General features: G+C 44.7%; 1 protein-coding gene across 2 annotated transcripts in view; it reads right to left on the reverse strand.

The window, feature by feature from the left end:
• THOC1 (THO complex subunit 1) overlaps nt 1-20,849 on the reverse strand; it is a 35,317-nt gene extending 14,468 nt beyond the window's left edge. Inside the window, exons 1-8 of one of the 2 annotated variants that reach the window (XM_085863050.1) lie at nt 20,625-20,849; nt 18,163-18,236; nt 15,592-15,652; nt 15,386-15,452; nt 11,389-11,507; nt 5,769-5,817; nt 5,497-5,592; nt 5,298-5,380 (exon numbers count right to left, since the gene is read on the reverse strand). In XM_085863050.1, coding sequence (XP_085719176.1) covers nt 5,298-5,380; nt 5,497-5,592; nt 5,769-5,817; nt 11,389-11,507; nt 15,386-15,452; nt 15,592-15,652; nt 18,163-18,236; nt 20,625-20,669 — 594 coding nt within the window. In that variant the 5' untranslated portion in view covers nt 20,670-20,849. The remainder of the gene's footprint in view (nt 1-5,297; nt 5,381-5,496; nt 5,593-5,768; nt 5,818-11,388; nt 11,508-15,385; nt 15,453-15,591; nt 15,653-18,162; nt 18,237-20,624) is intronic. The other variant, XM_085863049.1, reaches the window with a different exon arrangement.
• Nucleotides 20,850-21,826: the final 977 nt, after the last annotated feature.

Consider the following 21,826-nt stretch of genomic DNA (forward strand, 5'->3'; position numbering starts at 1 on the left):
TCCTTAATCTCATAATACGCTCGTTGACCGGTGTTCCCTCAATTATCATTGGGGTCAGCTTATTGGACACAGCTACAGCAACTCCTTGGGTATGGTAACCATCAGAGCGACCAGACCAATAGTAGGTTTAACCACCCACCATTATCTCGCCGCAATCCGGTCTCCGAACCTCAGAGAGAGCTGCAATACTGATGTCCAAACGCTTGAGCTCAGATGATAACAGAGACAGGTGATCATCCTCTCTTCGGGATAGGACATTCCAGGAACCCACCCAAAGGGAGCGCCTCAGGTTAACCCAAGGAGACCGCCGTCTGGTGGATGGCACCTCAGCACCACTCCGACAAGTGTAACATACCAATGTTGTCTGTTTTTTCAATAAATCCTAATTGGTTCTGCAACTGTTTGATTATTGATTACCCTTGCCGAAGGAGAGGGTATTGTGTTTGGGTCCGTTGGTTACTTAAGAAATCTTTAGATTTCATAAGTATATTGATCACTTCCGTCTTCTGTGTGTTTGTTTGTTTGTGTGTGTGCGTTTATTTGTAGGCACAATAACTCGAGAACGGAAGAAGCTACCAATGTAAAATTACAGCACATCATTCAGAAGGGTGATGGCTAGTGCCGATTAGATTTTGGTCAAAATCAGTCAAAGGTCAAGTTCACAGTGAGGTCAAACATCCAAAACATAACTCGAGAAAAGTTACCACAGGTATTGTTGACGGAGCGTGAGTTTGGAAGATCAAGGTAAGTTCGGCGGAATTTGTGTCAATTCTTCGAGTTTAGGCTGTTTTAAAAATTTCAGTGTTATAAAATAATATTAAATAATTCAATAAATTCCTGTGTAGAAATGGGGTATTTTTGCTTCGGTCGACATTACGAGTTCGTTTTAACTTCGATTTTAATTTTGTCTTCGGTTTTTGCGATCGCTTAGGTCCTTAGGCCGCTTAACACTTGACATTGTCGAAATTCTGGTAAAAAAAAAAAAAAAAAATCGGATGTTTTGGAGACGTTTTAAGATTGTATAAAAATATTTCACCCGCCGCGTCACGGCTCGTCACGTGGCGCAGCGCGCTAGAGCAGACGCGTCGTTGAGTCACGTAAAGGTTTTGCGTGTGCGCGCCGACGTCATCTCGCTCGCCCCGGCGTCCTTTCGAGTTGGGGGGGGGGGCGTCGAGTGTGACCTTTACGTTACGTTAATCCACGGTAACTCGAGAACGGAAGAAGCTACCAATGTCAAATTACACCACGTGATTCAGGAGGGTGATGGCTGGCGCTGATTAGATTTTGGTCAAAAATCGGTCAAAGGTCAAACATTCGATTTTTGATGGTTTGGTACAGAATCATCGTAGAAACTTCTGGTTTGCGTCGCTACCCTCTCTAGAGACAGCTTTTATTAGACAAGGTCAGAGGTCAAGTTGACGATTTCGTAAGTACCAGTCTATGACTGCTTGTTTGTTTGTTTGTTTGTCCGCACAGAACTTTCGTGTTTTTCTCTGCAACCGCTTGTCAGATTGAGACATTTTCACCATTGGTGCGACTACTCGTGTAGAACGTCTTAATGATAATTATGTCGAAGTTCACGTGATGTGGAACCCTTTTTTGAAAAACGGAAAAAAATTGCACCTCTGTATCTCTGAAATTGCACGAAGGAAAAAATTGAAACTTGGCACATAGCAAGTAGTCATGGCAAAAAATATTGGCACCCTCCAGAAAATTGTTGAAATTAAGAAATCTTTTGGTGTCCACATATGTATTTCTTTGGTTTGCAGTGGAACAAAACAAACAAGTGGTGCCAGGCACAACAAATCCCACCCATTTAAGGCATAAAGTTATTTTGGGAATCAAATTTAAATTTGAACCATGTTTTAGCTTTAATGGAAAATTTGTAATTTTGACCGATGACCATGACCCCAAAAACTTCGGACCCTACGGATCTTCACAAATATGCGTTTTTCACTATAGGAATGGGCAGGAATATAAGTGACAAATAGAATAAGGTTCACTATAAGCTTAGTTTGAAGTAAATGAGATCATTTTTGACGAAGTTATGAGCGGAAAACGATTTTGATCTTTTCGTGACCTTGACCTTTGATCCAATTGGACCCAAAAGTTAATGGGGTCGTCCAAGCTTCACTGCCCATCTGTGGATTAAATTTGATAGTGTTTGCTAAAGCCGTTTTGCCGTAAAGTTGCCAACAGACAGACAGACAGACAAACAAACAGACAAACAAACTGGACGATTACAATATCCCGCTCCCTCCCTCCGGGGGGTGGGATAAAAAAGCTGAAAAAATTACGACATCTTAGCTTATTTCACACAGAAATACTATAATGGCCCGGACAATATTATTAGCACCTTTTAGAAGTTGTTGGAAATAATTATATTTCAAGTAGGTGATTGTCCTTTACTTTGGGCATGAACTCACCTGTAGTGAGTTGCAGGTGCCTGCAATATAAAAATCACTCATTCCACCAGTTTGAGTAGAGAAAAGGAGTCATTCTGCTGTTTTGTGTCACTGTGTGTACCGCAATGAGCATGGAGAAAAGAAAGAAAACCAGAGAATTGTCTGAGGAGGTCAAACACAAGATTGTAACCAAGCATGGACAATCTCAAGGCTACAAGTCCATCTCCAGAGACCTTGATGTTCCTGTGTCCACCGTGCGCAATGTTATCAGGAAGTTTAAGGCCCATGGCACTGTAGCCAACCTCTCTGGACGTGGCCGCAAGAGAAAACTTGATTGAAGATTGCAGTGGAGGTTTGTTCGAATGGTGGAGAAAGCACCTCGATCAGCTGCCAAACAGATTCAAGCTGACCTTCAGACACGAGGTACGACAGTTTCAACTCGCACCATCCGTCGCCAACTCAGTGAAATGGGGTTCTATGGTAGGAGACCCAGGAAGACCCCACTGCTGAGAGAGAGATATAAGAAAGCCTGACTGGAGTTTGCCAAAACACACCTGAAGAAGCCAAAAAAAACCTTCTGGGAGAATGTCCTGTGGACAGATGAGACCAAATTAGAGCTTTTTGCTAAAGCACATCATCTCTATGTTTACAGAAAACAAAATGAAGCCTTCAAAGAAAAGAATACCTTCCCAACAGTGAAACATGGAGGAGGTTCAGTGATGTTTTGGGGTAGCTGTGCTGCCTCTGACACTGGGTGCCTTGAATGTGTACATGGCATCATGAAATCAGGAGATCACCAAGGAGGCATTTTGGAGCACAATGTTCAACCCAGTGTCAGAAAGCTGGGTCTCCGTCAAAGGTCAGGGGTCTTGCAGCAAGACAATGACCCCAAACACACTTCAAAAAGCACCGAGGAATGGTTCAACACAAGACGGTGGACTTTTCTTAAGTGGCCAGCAATGAGTCCAGATCTAAATCCCATTGAACACCTGTGGGGAGATCTGAAAACAGCAGTTGAGAGAAGACGCCCTTCAAATCTGGGAGAACTGGAGCAGTTTGTACAAGAAGAGTGGGCCAACCTGCCAGTAGAGAGGTGAAGGAAGCTCATTCATGGCTATAGGAAGAGCTTGACTGCAGTTATTTTGTCCCAAGGATGTGGTACCAAATATTAAGTCTCGGGTATCAATAATTTTGTTAATGCCATTTCTTTTTCTTTTCTGATTTCAAAGGATATATTAAGTTCTGAATCAAAAACAAAGGTTGTGTAATATTAACAGTGAAATAAAGAATTGTGGAGACAAAATACTTTTGGAAATTTCAACTTATTTTTCGAGAAAATTGTGTTGTTTGAAAAAAGTGCACAAGGGTGACAATATTTTTGGCCACGACTGTACTCATGAGGAATGTGATTTTTTTGATGTCATCGGTGCCTTCATTATCTGATCAGTATAAAACTTTTTGAGGGTCATCCATCTTGGGATAAAATGGTCCACAGAAAAAAAAAAATTGATGACATCATCAGTCACGGGATTCAGCATTGTTTTTCTTCTTTAAAAAAACACCTTCAAAAATCTCCTTCTGTGAAGTGGCTGAACAGATTGCGGTAAAACTCTACACGTATGACCACCTATCTATGAAGAACAAAAGGTTCATACCTATGATGTCATCGGTCACATGGTTTGGCAGCCACATTGGATTTACCCGAAAACCGATAAAAAATCTTCTCCAGAACGGCTGGACAGATCGAGGGGAAAACTCCACACAATTGTTCCCCATGCAATCGGTGCACAAGTTTGTTCAGGAATAATTGATAGATCACATGCTTTGGCAGCCACATTGACTGAATTAAATTGAATTGCAATGAAAAAAAAAGATGTCATGGGTCAGGGTCAGGTGTCCGATCAAAGCGGGACGTCTTGGTACCCGGTCATCAATGCCAGCAGTTATGAAGTGGCAGCTCTGTCTCTTATCAATTACGTAACATACCTGAAAAAACACCACACAAAATTACGCAAAAACCACACAAAAGTCCTGGCGAGGGTCTGCAATCTCCGATTGCTCTTTCTAGTTTTTCCATATAAACGTGTGCACACACTGTTCATTTCCATCTCCCATGGTAAATGAACCACACTTCGTGATTCCATCAAACCCACCACTAGTGCTAAGTGCCTGGTGTTGGCTTAATGGTTCAGGTGGCAGGCTTGGGATCTTAGGGTCCTGAGTTCAAATCCCGCTCAGCTGTTGAATTAATACCAGGTGGGGTTAACTCGGCCTGTCATCCTTCCGAGGTCGGCAAAAAATGTGTGCCAGCTTGCTGGTATCCTGTGCCAGAGTGGCAACCCATCCAGGATTGTGTTCAATCACCGAGGAGACTGCTTAGGCAGCACCAACGCTCTGCACAGAGAATGCTCCCAATGGATGGATGGATGGGTGCTCGGTGCCACAGACACATGAACAATATGCAAGGACAACAGATGATTGCAGTACAATGTCATAAGCCTGGTGTTGGCTTAGTGGTTAGGGTGGCGGCTTGGGATCCTAGGGTCCTGAGTTTCAAGCCCCGTTGGCCGCTGAATTAATACACCAGGAGGTTGACTCAGCCTGCCATCCCGTCGAGGTCGGCAAAATGAGTACCAGTGTACTGGTAAGGGGGACACTGGACATCAGCGGAATAGCCGCGTCCCAACCAATGATGCAACCAGCAGCCACAGGCTGCACTCAATAGAGAGAGAGTACAATGTCATAAATCTCAATATATTTTTCTTTTCAAGTTATAATTTAATAAACGTGACCAAAATAGTTGGTCGACACCCCTGGCCAAATGGCTGCACTGCTGTGGCATGGGTGCATAATACTTATGAAAGGCTCCACACTTGCTGGGAGGACACAAACCTTGTTGCAGAGTGTGCTTTCCTGCTCTCGAGTGTTAAACACAGTCACGTTCTCGAGGTTGAACTGACTCTGCAGATTGAGACCTGAAAAGGCAGGCGACAATAAGCAACAGTGATCGGACGAGACAGTACTATGAGGCCACACAGGCAGCATTCAAAGCAAATGTTTCTCTGCCCGAAGGCACGATAGTGAGACTCACCTGATTTTTCAGACAGCGGAAAGAGCCGTGCCAAGAAGAGCTGAATCCGGCCACAGAATACAGTGTTTTGCGACTTGGAGAGCCGTCTGAGCAGGTCTGGGGGTGGGGGGTTGAAGACATGGGAGAGTGCCGTAAGTATGGACGTGAACCATCTGCACAACTTGGTCCCTTAAGCCTGAAAGTATTGAAGACCCTTAACAAATCAAGAAATTTAGAAGACAGGAACGGAAGACGATCAAGAGGATCACAGAGATGGTAAGTAATGGACTCACCGTTGCACATTCTTAAGAGGTAGTTCTTGCCTGCAGAATAGAATGCATTCTAGGGACATGGAGGAGACAGAGTGTACAGAACATAAAGTTTGAGATGGAATCTGAAAGGAGGAGGTGGGATCAGTCAGTGCAGCATTACAGAAGAAGTCGTTAGTTTTACAAAACTATGATGGTCGGTACAAAAGTAATGGATCTTAATTTGCAGTTCGTAAACAAAAAACATCGTAGGAAAGCGCCACGAGAGCACAATGAAAGGTTTACATCTCCCACACATTTTGAGCTGAGTGGCACTGTGATCGGTTGGTCATATGATAAGATCACAACATACTTTCAAAGTGGCCACTCCGCTTGATGTGCATACGAAGTAGAGAACAGTTATTACATTTCTCACTGCTAAAGAGGTTCCTCCAAGTGGATATTAATCGGCATTTCAAGAATGCGAAAAGTGACTCTACCATCGATATGCAAGCACAGTTGGTTATTGGGCAAAGCGTTTCAAGAACAGGGAAAACGATATCGACTACGAGCCTCAAAGCGGTTGGCCTGCAACCGCAGTGACACCGGAAAACGAGAGTCGGAATGATGCGCTCATTGAAGTGCATTGTAGTTTACGGAGATTATGTGGGGAAAATAACTTCATGATTTGCCACATATGTATGCAAATTCCCTGTAATTTTCATTGGAATTGGAATTACATTTCCTGAGAAATAAAATAAGAGGCATTAGTTTCGTACCGATCCTCGTAGTTAGTTTTACAGAAATACAGTGAACTTGCGGGATTGGCAGAAGAGACTCCAAATGTTCATTTGCATTGTAAATCTCATGGCACCGTGTTTTACTGCATCAAAAGTCCAGGAATAAGCCTGCTGTTCACTTAACGGTTAGGGTGGCTGGCTTAAGATCTTAGGGTCTTGAGTTTGAGCCCTTCCCCCTTACCGTTGAATTAACAACAGGCGGATTAACTCAGCCTGCAATCCTTCCGAGGTCGGTGAAATGAGTACCAGTGTGCTGATAACAGGGGGGAATTACATCCGCGGCACAGCCACACCCCAGAAAAATGATGCAGCCAAGCACCAACAGGCTGCATACGAATAAAAAATTCAAAAAAAACTCCAAGAAACGAAGACCGTATGATTTGAGGAGAAAAATAATTGTGAATTTAATGGTTGTAATGTTGAATCATTATTGAACGACAAAATAATACAACCTTATAATCATAGCTCATCATTCTCCGAGCGACGGGGACCGCTGCACAACAAATACAGGACTTGCAGCGCCATGACCAGGTGCCACGTCTGAACGGATAACAGCCTCTCAACATAACGGAGTGGCTCAGAGGTTAAGAACCCATCTACCTTCACTTCATTGCTGTTGGCCAATCAGAAAGAAGTTTTTCGTGCACACCTTTGGATGCATGTTGAAAAAAACAACACCTTTTTGAAAATGGAATTTTGCAAAACATGCAAACCAGGACTGGTGAGGCAAGCACAGAACTTCCTCCTCTGAAAGGCATTAGTGAGCGTGCTGGGTTTAATATAGACTAGTGCGTGCCCGTACGTGCAAAAAAAAAAAAAAAAATTTGTGACGTCACGAGTGACGTCATAGCAGCATGTACTGTCATTGGTTTGGTAAATAAATGGCCATAACTTGGGAACCACTTGTCCGATTAATATCAAACCTTGAAAATGCACATCCAAGGGCCCCAGCAATATACCTGGCAAGTTTCAAATAGATCGGACCAGTAGTTGTCGAGAAACAGCGGTCACACACACACACACACACACACACACACACACACACACACACACACACACACACACACACACACACACACACACACACACACACACACACACACACGGAATTATAGATAGACTAGTGCCCGTACACGCAAAAATAAAAAATAAAAAAATCGTGACGTCATAGCACCATGTACTGTCTGTCATTGGTTTGGTAAATAAATGGCCATAACTTGGAAACCACTTGCCCGATTAATATCAAACCTTGAAAAGGCACATCCACAGGTCCCCAGCAATATACCTGGCAAGTTTCAATTAGATCGGACCAGCGGTTGTCGAGAAACAGCGGTCACACACACACACACACACACACACACACACACACACACACACACACACACACACACACACACACACACACACACACACACACACACACACACACACACACACACACACACACACACACACACACACACACACACTGCTGGAATTATAGATAGATACAAGTTTGAAGACGACGATGGTTCACGAGTGGTATTTGACGATGTAGATTGTTTCAGAAGTCAAGGATGAGACAATGTGATAATGTTTGACCAAGTTATAAAAATGATCAATATGATGTGGTACGGGTGACAGGTTATTAGCTGCAAAATGTTGAAAACCCGGTTACGTTCAAACAACTTTCAAAATTTGACCTTTGCATAACCTTTAAAGGTCACAAAACAATGTGGACATTAAAATAAGGAAACAGGATACGTGCTATAGCTTATTGGAGTTAGTTCGTCGAAGAAGGTCGAAAACCCGGTTCGATTCCCACAACTTTGAAAATTTGACCTTTGTGAACTTTAAAGGTCAAAGGTCAAGGATTATGACCTTTGGTGCAAAACTTCCTCTGGAACATTCCAGGAACAATATAACGTCATATAGGCTATATGGCATTTCGCACTCCTCGGATTATCCATACTTTGATGAAATCAGCGTAAAAACAAACTTGAAGGGGGCGCCACGCACAAGGTGTTTGAGATAGAGCAAAATGATTTCAAGACTTTAGGTGTGGAATGACCTCAAGATTATGCATAAAAATATTGTCATCCTCGCTCTCAAAGTTTGGGCAGTCGTACGATTTTTATATCAAAATTCGCAATTTTCTAAGTTCGTGACCTTGTGACCTTGACCTTGGGAAGAAAATGAAAAAAAAAAATATCGAGCTCCGTGGGGCTATGCAGGTGCCATTGGGCTAACCAAATACCAAAACCCCTTGCCAGATTCGACAAACCCCCTCGGAGAAGATGTAAATTGAAATTGGCTACCCCCTAAAAACACATGTTTTTTGGGCGTGGCTCCGCCCATAATGGGCGCACCACGTCCATTCTCAGGATAACACAACTAGATCATGATATAAACCTCCCACCCAAATTTTATCAGGATCGGATCAAAACCCACGGAGCTTTGCTCAGGACAGACAGAGAGACAGACAGAAAAGCCGGTAGGCGGACATGGGTAGTCGCCTACCCAATAGAACCTGACGCGATGGGCCCGTTCGATTGGGAATGACCTGAGGATTAAGCACAAGAAAATTCATGATTCTAACTTCAAGGGTTAATGCTGCAGATTGTTTTTTTTTCGTTAAAATAAACCCCACATTGAGGTTTTTCGGCCATTGCTAGGCAACGGATGGGTCCATAGCAACAGTTCTTTCTCACACATAACTTGGACATACCATGAACCTACCATACCAGTTTCATGTATATCTGACTCATAGTCTCTGAGATATAACGAACTTCGTTTTTTTATCGTTTTCGACCAGGGTTCATTCAAAGTCTATCTTCTCCGACAGTTTTCATAGGATCCGGCTGGAAAATTTTGACAATATGGCTGAAGGTACTGCCCACAGTCGCCCCGATTTTTGACAATATGGCTGAATGTACTGCCCACAGTCGCTTGTGGCCCGATTTTTGAAAAAATAATTTTTTTTATGATTTTTCAAAAATTTCAAAGTCCCGTTGCTCGGCAACGGATGGGTCCAGAGCAACGGTTCTCATTTGCACACAACCTGGTCATGGTATGAACCTACCAACCAAGATTCATCGAAATTGCCATTGCATTAACGGAGCACTGGACCAAACAGACAGACAGACAGACAAACATATCGACGGAAAAACTGATAATAAGGGTAGAACAAATTTCAAAAAAAATAAAAATAATAATATATATATATATTTTTTTTTCGACTGGATCGACTACCCAACAGACACACACCAATAACGAATATAGTGGTCACTTACTGACTCGTGAACAAATATATTCTTAATCAATCAGTGACCAATATGATTCGAAGACTGACTTTCCAGAAGCTAAAGTGGAAATCCCTAACATTACTGCTGTCAATCACATTGGAACCCACAACTTTTCGGATACCATTCCGACGTGACACGAGCTCATGATCTGTGGGACCTTTCACTATCACACTTAACGGAAAGAACTACCCAGGCCGTAGGCCCCAGGCACACTTTTTGTGGCATTGTTTGAAGCACTTAATTTTTTTTTCCTTTCTAAATACTAATTGGGAGACCTGAAAGCAGAAAAACGGGCACAGTACGGATGTATCGACGTTACTTGCCAGGAGCCAATCACGGTGCATTGAGCCTTACACAGCCAATCATAAGCGTCTCGTAACGTGCTGCCAAGCCACGCAAAGAACAGTTCATGCTTGTTTCGTCGATGTGAATGAATGATGAAAACGTTTTCGTCCAAATCAACGTCCGATTGACTCTGCACTGGCCGGATCCTTGGCCATTAATGTGGGACTGTTTTCAACTGTGTGTGACCGGTGATTTGGGAGGAGATACAAAAACATGACACACAGACAATGGACCTTATTATAGAGATATCATGGTCTTAATAATATCAGAACCAAGGTTCAAATACAAAGTGCTGTATGTGTTTGTCCATCGCCTACTGATGTCCTTAGAATTACCTTAAAGTACACGGACATCTTATAGTGTCTTCACTCTTCATCCTGCAAGTGATGCAATGTTAAAGCTCCACTGGGAACCTCAGATCAAAGTTAAAGAAGTCGTGGGCAAAGCGGAGACTTATAGAAAGCTTGATTACTGGCAGAATGCACAGTCGCTCAATCTGACCGAGTACAGGTCCTGATGGTTTGATCAACGAGAAAGCCACTCGGTAGAGCACGCACCTCTGTCACGCTGAACAGTTTACGTTTTGTATCCCACCAATAGGCTGGATCTGCATCCGTACCTGATCGAAAATCGAAACAATTTGTCCTCGTCACACACCCAACCTGTCCACTAAGTTTTTTCCGAATCTGTCCACAACTTTTTTGAGACATTGCGCTCACAAACATTCAGACGGACAAACAGGGGTGAAAACACAACCTCCGTCCACCTTTGATATCTAAGGTAATGACTGGACAGAATATATCAAATCAAGCCAAACAAAATGGGAAAATTTATCAAACCAGAAACTCGTGTTCAAAAGGTACTGCCATCGTTACACACGTAATGTGAATACCAGGGCCGAAACCAGCATGTGATCGTCGCAAAACATTCACATTTGTTCTCCAAGAAATCATTGAATGTTAATTAAATAAGATGCGACACGATCCGAGTTTTCAAACTGAAAAGTCACAAATACTCGGAAAAACGGATCGACCTTCAAACTATGACAACCTCAAAGACCGGGTCTCTGCCACGCAGCTAATCAATACCCCAGCCTCGTTCCACACAACGATCATTTCATATTCAAAAAATAAATAAATAAAAGAAAAACAATTGAGTACAGGAAGGAGAGGGTGTGAATCAGGGTGGCAAAGCAATATGATGAAAGAGGACAATGAGGAAGAGTGCAAGACGTACAGACTTCCACGTGGGCACGTTCTTCTCGACGAATTTGAAGATGATGTCGCACTGGCCAAGGGGCAGGCTGTCGAGAATGTCACCCAGGAGCAGGAACGGGGTTGAGGCCGAGCAGGTACCTGATGGGAAGGAGGAGGGAGTGAAGGTGAGAGTTCGAGATGGATAAACAAATAATATGATGTCACGATCGATCGTTCGAGTTTCATGTTCACAGACGTGCCAAATGGTTTCATCAATAATTCTTGCATTTACAAAATTTCCTCCAATAAAATAAAATAAGCGATTTTAATGGAATTATTATCATGAGAGTTTTCACAAACACAAACACTTCAATCAGTTAATGTTTGAAATATTGGAGGGCAAGGCCTTTAGAAATTCAGAATGACCTGGAATAGGGGAAGCGAAATAAAACACAATGAAGCGACAAGTATCACATATCGGTCACACCGGGTGGGGCAGGTAAATGATACCACCCTGAAGGCTGTTAATGAGCCATCTGGGTTCCGCCACTCCATCTCCCAACGCAACAGTGATGCCACATTTATCCCAAAACCAATTTGAGTTCCTGGAAATTGGAATCAAACTCCTTAACACCACCATCTTCAGCTGCATTGGAATCCACAACCTCTGGGATGCCTGTCCAATGTCCTCACCCAGTGAACTACCGCTGAACCCTCAGCAGTAATTCGTAATGAATCACGTCCCGTCGATAAGTCGCTGCAAAATATGTATTTTGTTCAATCGTCGGAAAGATGCGGCTGCCTCGACAGACATGATCAGCAAGTTGACCGAATTTGCATTCGCTGTTTAACGGTGCATTTATTTTTGTCTGCAAGCATATCAAGTGAAAACTTTGATAACGATCAGATTGCCGAGTTCTTAAATTTTGTAAATGAACAATCTACCAACTTAAAATCATATCGTCTGTGAAATCAACTTCTTCAGTGTGTTCTATCTCATTTTTCCCTCCAAGGCTTCAACAAGGCTGTCCACCATCACTTCATGTTAACCCCCATCAATACTCATGATCTTTTTTACCTTCATTAGCCCTCTCCCAAGACCACTACCTGCCTTTCCAGGTCAATGTGTTCTCCCCTCTCCCTGCACCCTCTTGTTTCAGTTCCATTTCTGTTTCATTCCCGGTTTTCCCTCTTCTTTCTGTGTTTGAGCTTTTAACCAGCTTGTTCACCCAGTGGCCTTCTCCCCCCCCCCCCCCCAACGGTAATCTTCCCCATACTAATCCAGCTTCCACACACCATCTCTTGTCATCCCCAATTCTGTCCCACAATCTTTATTAGCCACATTAACCGTTCCTAACCCGACAATCTTACTTGCCAATTTCAGCTCCTCCTCCTCCTCCTCACTTTACTCTCGTTCATTCCCTCGATTTTATCCCACTGCCAGATCTATCTTGCTTTTTCCATGAGCGTCACTCCTATAAAAAACCCTCCACCCAGCTGTTAGTGCGTTTCCTTCTATCGAGTATCCACTACATCCTCATCGTTACCTCTGCCACCGAAGGTGGACTGAGGTTATGTTTTCACCCGTTTATCTGTGAGCAGGATATCTCAAAAAGTTGTGGATGGATTCGGACAAAACTTGGTGGACAGGTTGAGTGTGACAAGGAAGAATTGGTTATATTTTGGTGAAGATCCTGATCCGGCCTATCAGTGGGATACAAAACATAAACTGTTCGGCCTGGCGGAGGTACGTGTTCTCCCGAGTGCTGTCCTAGTTCTGTTATGTTCTGGTCCATTCCGTGTTCGAGCTCTTCTATGAACCTCAACTTTGCATGCAAAAAAATAAATATCTATTTATTAAGTTATGCATACATCTTCAGCTTTTCGACCTTGCTCATTATATGCTCCAGTCCAAACTCCAACCCTCCAACCATATTATTAATGCTTCCCAGATTCGAGAAAAACAACCAATATTAGAAAGAAAATAGTTTAAAAAACACATTTGGGAGAAAAAAAGGAATTACAAACAATATCAACACATTGTGCAGAAAATGAAGTTAATAGGGATAACAATTACAGCACAGAGCGAGGTATATTATGTGTTTAGTACACGACTCGCATAACTCTGTATAGGAAAGGCCGGGCGGCATGTATTAGGCTGTCTGCCCCAATCAACCCTCGATAACCTCCTCTTTTTAGAAGTGCTTTACCGCACTCTTAAATTATTTTAGATGTTTATGTCAAAAGGACAAGTTGCCGCAGCCCAGAACAGCGGCCTGGGACATGTGAAGGTACGTGATTGCCGCATGAAATAAGCCCCGCATGCCTCGTGTCAAATCGGTAAGAGGTGGGGCGCAAACTAAAGAAGAACACTGTGGTGAGCGGATGGCTACTAGAGTTGCGCTGGCACTGTAAGGTGAGAGGTTGTGCTGACATGGGCCGGTGCTTGGTGAGGTAGACAGGCTGAAGGAGTGGTGCGGCAAGATCTCAGGAGGTGGATCGTGGGGCTCGTAGTTTGGCTCAAGCTGGGACAGCAGAGAAGGGCTCGGAAACCGCCAACGGAGCGCTCATTTCTCCGTTCACCACTGTGCGAGGCACCATTCCGGCGAACGATTATTATTATTATTATTAATATTATTAACCCACGTGCACGAAACGAAAAGCGAGGTCAAGCAATTGGTTCACTTTCTCTGTCTGTAGCCGTCAGCCTATGATCGAGGAACTGCTGAATCTAAATTGAATTATACATTTTGAACATGAATCAGAACACAAACAGGCTGTTCATTAGTACTTTGCTTCTGAATTTGGCAAATTGTACGGAATCTCTTCCCGATCATGCACGCGCAGACAGGAGCGAGATATTTTTTTGGAATCGTCTGCTGGTCTGGCACTCAAACAAAATTGAAAACCATTCCGAACAGGAAACTTACTGTTGTCAGGGCATTATAAAAGACATAAGGAACACGCATGAAGAACGAATTAAATGTGTTGCATAAGGTGGTATAAAAAGATATCGCAACAACAGCAGTAAACTTCCAAAATAACAAAAATAAAAATTTACAACCTCTAAAATCTTTATTTTATTTCAAAATGAATTATAAACTTGAACACTGTGGAAAACAAATCACCTTCTTGCACGTTTAAAAACCTTCCATTCAGCAGTACTTGTATAAAATATTACGCCACTTTACACCATCTCGACCAATCAAATTTGCCGCTAAATAATAATAATAAAATAATAACAACAACTGGAGAGTTCATGGAACACCTTACCCTGTGCAGTGCGGAGAGAAAGGACAGACGAAGAGTCTTTTCTCTCTTCTGTTACCTTTTGTGGTCGTACCCGATGTACGTCGTAAGAAACATCATGAAGCGAGGTCTATTCAGTTTGTGTATATTTGTGTAACATACAGGGCTAGTGAGTTTGTTTGTTTTTTGAGGAATCCTCGATTTGCATTTTTAAAATCGGTTTTCACTCCATCGCAGAGGTTAACGACAAGAGAGCATTTCAGATTGGAGCTTGCGGGGTGTGCTGCAAGGACACCACAATAAATTGGAACTGTGATGATGTCCAACCGGTGCGTCACGAAGACCGCTCAGTGTCTGCACGGAACCCCCGTACACTCCGGTGACTGATGTGGATCCGGGGCTGTTACAATATTTATAATGGGGCTGACAGGTTACCTCAGAGGTAAAGTACTCATATGGTTAAGCTGTCTATTCCGGATTCCAAATGAGGTAGGGGACCTTGATGCAGAGCATACTCAACTCACCCTGTCCAAACTCCAAATTCCTGACATAACCTGGAATACACTGCAATGGAGTGGCACAACCTGTGATACCTGGACCTGTACATCAGCTACACTACAACACCACCCTCCTGCCCCCCCCCAAACCATCTGTAAATAAATACATCGCCCCTTACCACCAAAATACCCGTGTAGTTGATCTGAACAAAGTCCTGAAGTAAGCTTCAAATAGGATGACAAAGAGGAGGTACAAGAGTGTTTAACAGGGTACAAAACGGTACACTTTACCTGTGGTCACGTTTTCAATGCACAAGGAAATCACTGCAAGAAATTTGTCAGTAGGACTTTTTTTCACCTGCGAGCAACAGAAACGCATCCGTTGTTACTTGTTGGGCAAACATTCCTTGCAGGAGAATAAACCAAGACAGGTGAAAGTGGGGTCGTGTCGACTTATTTGGTACTGTTGTGACGTCGTCAAGATAAATGTAACTCACGATCAAATCTTTGAGAACATCCCTCAGAGCCTGGTCCATAGTTGTTCGTTTTTCATGATCACTGAAACAGAACAACGTACTCTTACCCTTTGCAGGCTTCATTTCTAGTTTATTTAATTATTTACTTATTTGCTTTCCTAGAACAGTGGCCAAGATTCATGAAAACGCTTGGGCACACATCACGTGCAGTAGAAATTGGTGTACCTTCACGGAGACGGACACCGTCGTTACGACATGGATCTGAGCATCGTGAGCCCAGTCATGGCATGGGAACATCAAACAGGCTCACCCAAAACCAAATTCACAGACACACATTGGGGTGACTATGCCTGGTGTTGGCTTAATGATTCGGGTGGTGGGCTTGGGATCCTAGGATCCTGAGTTCAACTCCCACTTGGCTGTTTAATTAACACCAGGTGGGGTTAATTCGACCTGTCATCCTTCCGAGGTCGGCAAGATGAGTGCCAGCTTGCTGGTATACTGTGTCGGAGTGGCGACCCGTCCAGGATTGTGCCCAATAGCCAAGGAGACTGCTTAGGCAGCACCAATGCTCTGCGGTCCCATTGGATGGATGGATTGGGGTGACTCGGTGACAAACAAATAAATTACAATAAAATACGTTCTTGTCGTGTAAAAGCTTTTGGTAATCGAGTGATCGATTTGCTCACGACATAAAATTTTATTCACGAACGTGCATTGGTACAGTTGTGATCCGTGACAAACAGGGTGGTGTCGAGGTAGCACACTCACCTCTGAGCTGTCGAGCCTGGGTTTGAATCCCGACCAAGCTAGAAACCGCCCTCCCAACGTTTCACAGGTGGGCGATTCATCAATGTGTGTGCCACACGTGGGGCGAATTATCATTGGCATCCTCTACAAATTCCAAATTCCTACCCAAATCACCTTCAGTCAAACCTCAGGCCTGGTCAGCAAGTTCGTGAAAGACTTGGGCCAAAGACTTCCTCAAGCCAACCACACAAGAACAGCAATGTTTTCAGCCCAAGTCTTTGATGAACCAGTTGGCCAGATCTGACCTTTACACGAAGCCCTTTAGAAGTTATAGTCTGTTCACGGTGCCGGCGATAACTCGCCCGTTCTTCACAAAAAGACACCGTGGGATCTCTCCCGTGCACCAAAAATGCTGGCGGACGTTACACCAGCTCGGCGTGCATCCAGAGCAATGTCACTTTGTGATGCAACCAGACGATTGAGGAAACATCCATTAAACAAACAAACGAACAAAAATTTAAGGTCACACTGAGGTGAACAGAGCTACGATCCACCAGGAGCGACTCCTTGAGGAATATCTGCCTACGACAAATTCCAATGAGAATCGTTCTACAGAGTAACCATGAAAAATATGCTTTTGCCTCATAACGTCACCAAATGACGTCATAATCTCTCAAGCTTGACATATCTAGAAAGCACTCATCGAGGTGTTCAATTTGAGGTACTACACGATATGGTTCCTAAAACTTGAAAATTTGACCTTGGGGTCAAATATGTTTGACCTGAGGCGCTAACCATGAAGGTCAAGGCCAATCGCCACCAAAAATTAATCAGCTGAGCACCAGACCATGAACTATATTCCCATGAAGTTTGAAGACGATCCGATCAGAATTACTCAAAAAATAATGGTTTCGTCGACTCCCCTGATTTGTGACAAAGTGACCTTGACCTTTGACCTTGACCTTCAAAATTTATGTGCTGAAAGGGACCTCTATAGGCCTCTGATATGCGAAGTTACAAAAATTTCCAATGATAACTGTGCTGTGCAGAGTGATTTATACGTGATTACAGACAAAAAAAAAAAAAAAAAAACATATGAAGGTCAAGGCCAATCACCACCAAAAATTAATCAGCTGAGCACCAGACCATGAACTATATTCCCATGAAGTTTGAAGACTATCCGATCAAAATTACTCAAAAAATAAGGGTTTCGTTGACTCCCCTGATTTGCAACAAAGTGACCTTGACCTTTGACCTTGACCTTCAAAATTTTATGCGCTGAAAGGGACCTCTATAGGCCTCTGATATGCGAAGTTACAAAAATTTCCGATGATAACTGTGCTCTGCAGAATTTTTTATACGTTATTACAGACAAAGAAAAAATAAATAAATAAATAAATAAAAAACATATGAAGGTCAAGGCCAATCACCACCAAAAATTAATCAGCTGAGCACCAGACCATGAACTATATTCCCATGAAGTTTGAAGACGATCCAATCAAAATTACTCAAAAAATAAGGGTTTCGTCGACTCCCCTGATTTGCAACAAAGTGACCTTGACCTTTGACCTTGACCTTCAAAATTTTGTGCACTGAAAGGGACCTCTATAGGCCTCTGATATGCGAAGTTACAAAAATTTCCAATGATAACTGTGCTCTGCAGAATTTTTTATACGTGATTACAGACAAACAAACAAACAAACAAAAAAACATACAAGCTGAATAACATATCTTGCAAAAACTTCGTTTTGGCAGAATAAAAATCGGTTCAGCTTCCATTATAAAAATCCACAAATCTTTACTCATGGACAAAAGGAGACATTTCAAAACCGTCATCCGCACCTGCCGTGCAATTCTGCGAACGTCGACGAGATGCAGCTGGAGCTTCCATTGTGCAAAGCCTGAAGACAAACAGACTGAACGAAAACAAGAGGAAGAGAGAGACTTTATTCACGTTCGATATTACTTACAGGGCTTCCTGTGAACAATGTCAAATATTCCAAACAGCTTGTACAGATCGTGTGTTAGTCAAAGGTAAATGACACGTACATACGAGAGTGCTCGTTTGTATTTTTTCAGCAGGTTGATGTCCTTACGAGTTACGATACACCAGGTACCCCCATCTAACTATCCTCGGCTCATATTATAGCCTTTTGCCCCCAACCCGCTCTAAAATGTCGCCGCCGGTCCATCTTCCTGATGTCTGTTCTCTAATGTTCTTCCCTCATCCTGGCTCCCATTTTTCAACTCTCTGAGATCCTGACATCGTCCCCTCATCCACCACCCCCCCCACCCCTCAATATCCCCACTCTCTTCCGTTGACCATTGTGCAGTTGTCTGTTTGATCCATCAACCCCCCCCCCCCCCCAATCAATCCATCTGTTGGTCTATGGTCCTTCTAATCCCAAGCACCCAATTCTTCAATAAGCTTCAAAAACGTTTCAAAACTAGAAGGGTGCTCGGTGGAGTGCATACCTCCGCCACGTAATGCCTGATCCTCGAGAACATATCGAGCCCAGTACAATTTTGAAATATCATGTTATACATACAGTACTGTGTACTATATCGTTTTTGGCCCTATCTCTCAATGGTGAAGAATCACTTTGAAAATCAAATATTTCTCATATCCAAATCCGGATTCGGACCTTCACCAAAATCGAATCAATTCGTCCTTGTTACACTCCCAACCTGTCCACCAAGATTCGTCCAAATCCGTTCATCGAGATATCATACACACACACACACACACAGACAGAGAGGAGTGAAAACATGACCTCCTTCACCTTCGGGGGGCAAAGGTAACAAGGACCATTAATACTGCAGTTATGGGAGGCAGAGTGGAAGGGGAACGGAGACCGGGGGGAGGGGTGGGATGGGGTGGAAGGGAGATGGGGGGTGGGATGGGGTGGAAGGGAGATGGGGGGCTCTGGGTGGAAGGGAGACGGGGGTGGGATGGGGTGGAAGGGAGATGGGGGGCTCTGGGTGGAAGGGAGAGACGAGGGGGGCTGTGGATGGAAGGGAGACGAGGGGGGCTGTGGGTGGAAGGGAGAGACGAGGGGGGCTGTGGGTGGAAGGGAGACGAGGGGGGCTGTGGGTGGAAGGGAGACGAGGGGGGCTGTGGGTGGGAGACGAGGGGGGCTCTGGGTGGGAGACGAGGGGGGCTGTGGGTGGAAGGGAGACGAGGGGGGCTCTGGGTGGAAGGGAGACGAGGGGGCTCTGGGTGGAAGGGAGACGAGGGGGGCTCTGGGTGGAAGGTAGACGAGGGGGCTCTGGGTGGAAGGGAGACGAGGGGGGCTGTGGGTGGAAGGGAGACGAGGGGGGCTGTGGGTGGAAGGGAGACGAGGGGGGCTGTGGGTGGAAGGGTGATTGGGGGCTGTGGGTGGAAGGGTGATGGGGGGCTGTGGGTGGAAGGGTGACGGGGGCTGTGGGTGGAAGGGTGACGGGGGGCTGTGGGTGGAAGGGTGACGGGGGCTCTGGGTGGAAGGGTAACGGGGGGCTCTGGGTGGAAGGGTAACGGGGGCTCTGGGTGGAAGGGTAACGGGGGCTCTGGGTGGAAGGGTAACGGGGGGCTCTGGGTGGAAGGGTAACGGGGGGCTCTGGGTGGAAGGGTAACGGGGGCTCTGGGTGGAAGGGTAACGGGGGCTCTGGGTGGAAGGGTAACGGGGGCTCTGGGTGGAAGGGTAACGGGGGCTCTGGGTGGAAGGGTAACGGGGGCTCTGGGTGGAAGGGTAACGGGGGCTCTGGGTGGAAGGGTAACGGGGGCTCTGGGTGGAAGGGTAACGGGGGCTCTGGGTGGAAGGGTAACGGGGGCTCTGGGTGGAAGGGTAACGGGGGCTCTGGGTGGAAGGGTGACGGGGGCTCTGGGTGGAAGGGTGACGGGGGCTCTGGGTGGAAGGGTGACGGGGGCTCTGGGTGGAAGGGTGACGGGGGCTCTGGGTGGAAGGGTGACGGGGGCTCTGGGTGGAAGGGTGACGGGGGCTCTGGGTGGAAGGGTGACGGGGGCTCTGGGTGGAAGGGTAACGGGGGCTCTGGGTGGAAGGGTAACGGGGGTTCTGGGTGGAAGGGTAACGGGGGGCTCTGGGTGGAAGGGTAACGGGGGGCTCTGGGTGGAAGTGAGTTGTTCAAGGTGAAAAGTAATGATGAATGAACCTTCTTCCACATCTGAGGAACCTTTGAAACAAGTCGAATGAGAAGTGTGAAAAACAAAACCCATCACATTCCCAAGGACAGTTTTCTAATGAAAATCCCACAGAATATATTATTATTATTATTATTATTATTATTATTATTATTATTATTATTACCAGAAACCTCTCCCTGCAATGGTTGAAGTCGAAATGTCGCGACATGTCCGCTTCCCCTCCAACACACGTCCACGTCCGATCCGCTGTCCGCACCAAAAGTACGGAATGTTTCCCGGACCTCGTTTGTTCTGCAAATATTTAATTTATTTCACTGAAACAAATTTAATTAACGATCTCATAACGATCTGATCGAAAACCGACGGTAGAAGTATAGGACACTATTTACATCCTTTTTTAAAAATAATAACTTTGACACATCCTGATCGATGTATCTTTACTAAAAACTAAAAATGAAACGAGTAAACGGTTTTTACTTTGCACGATCAGAGAAACGAACAGAGCAAAGCTCCTCGATCAAAACGACGAAGGCCCTGCCGCGTACGACGTCGCCATGGCTTCGATACACCGCACATTCTGTGTACATTGTGTCTTGTTGAATCATCTCCTGTAGACGATTGCTGGACGCTGCGAGGTACTTATTAGAGGTCGCAGATTAGCACAACGTGACGGTGTTGCCGTCGGTTGAAGAGCAGATTCTAATCATATATATATATATACACATAGGGCTACATATCTTGCTCTTGCTCATGATCGTCGTGGATCATGGAGACTGTGTCAACGGCAGCGCCGAGTACTGCCTTTCCATTTGATCCTGCAGTTTAACGATGCTGTGGTTGAGACGAAATAAAATTCATGGGTAAGCGAATCAAACTCTGCCAGAAGTGCATTCTCTTCCCAATTTGCTCACAAGCTTTTTTTTAATTTATTATCCGAACCATTAATAATTCAGCGATGTGGTTTTCCCATTTGCCGTCTTCGGTTTGTCTATTTTTATTCCGGATATATCGACATGAGGAGGCGGTGGAGGCGCTTTGCCGAGCACTGCCCGGTCAGCCATATTGAATTTGGCAGCAGGATATAAACCGATAGGCCATGATTACTCGCAGGCCTGCCGAGCTGAGCTGTCCATTCGTGCGTGCCACGTCACGATAAACTGCTGACGTGATGATAACATCAAAGTGATTCGCATTGCGTATCGTGAGTGCTGCGGCCTCCTGAAGGTCCCAATTGTAAGATTGTTCTGACGCTGCATCACCATGGCAACGATTACATCATGGCCTGATTCGGATTGCTCTTCTCTTCCCTGCGGGACCGGAGGCAGGAATTTGGAATATGTTCAGGGTGCCGACAAACACCTTGCC

Source organism: Eptatretus burgeri, chromosome 17 (genome assembly GCF_056783735.1).
Source record: "Eptatretus burgeri isolate ZD-2024b chromosome 17, Ebu_testis_v1, whole genome shotgun sequence".
NCBI classification, from domain to species: domain Eukaryota; kingdom Metazoa; phylum Chordata; class Myxini; order Myxiniformes; family Myxinidae; genus Eptatretus; species Eptatretus burgeri.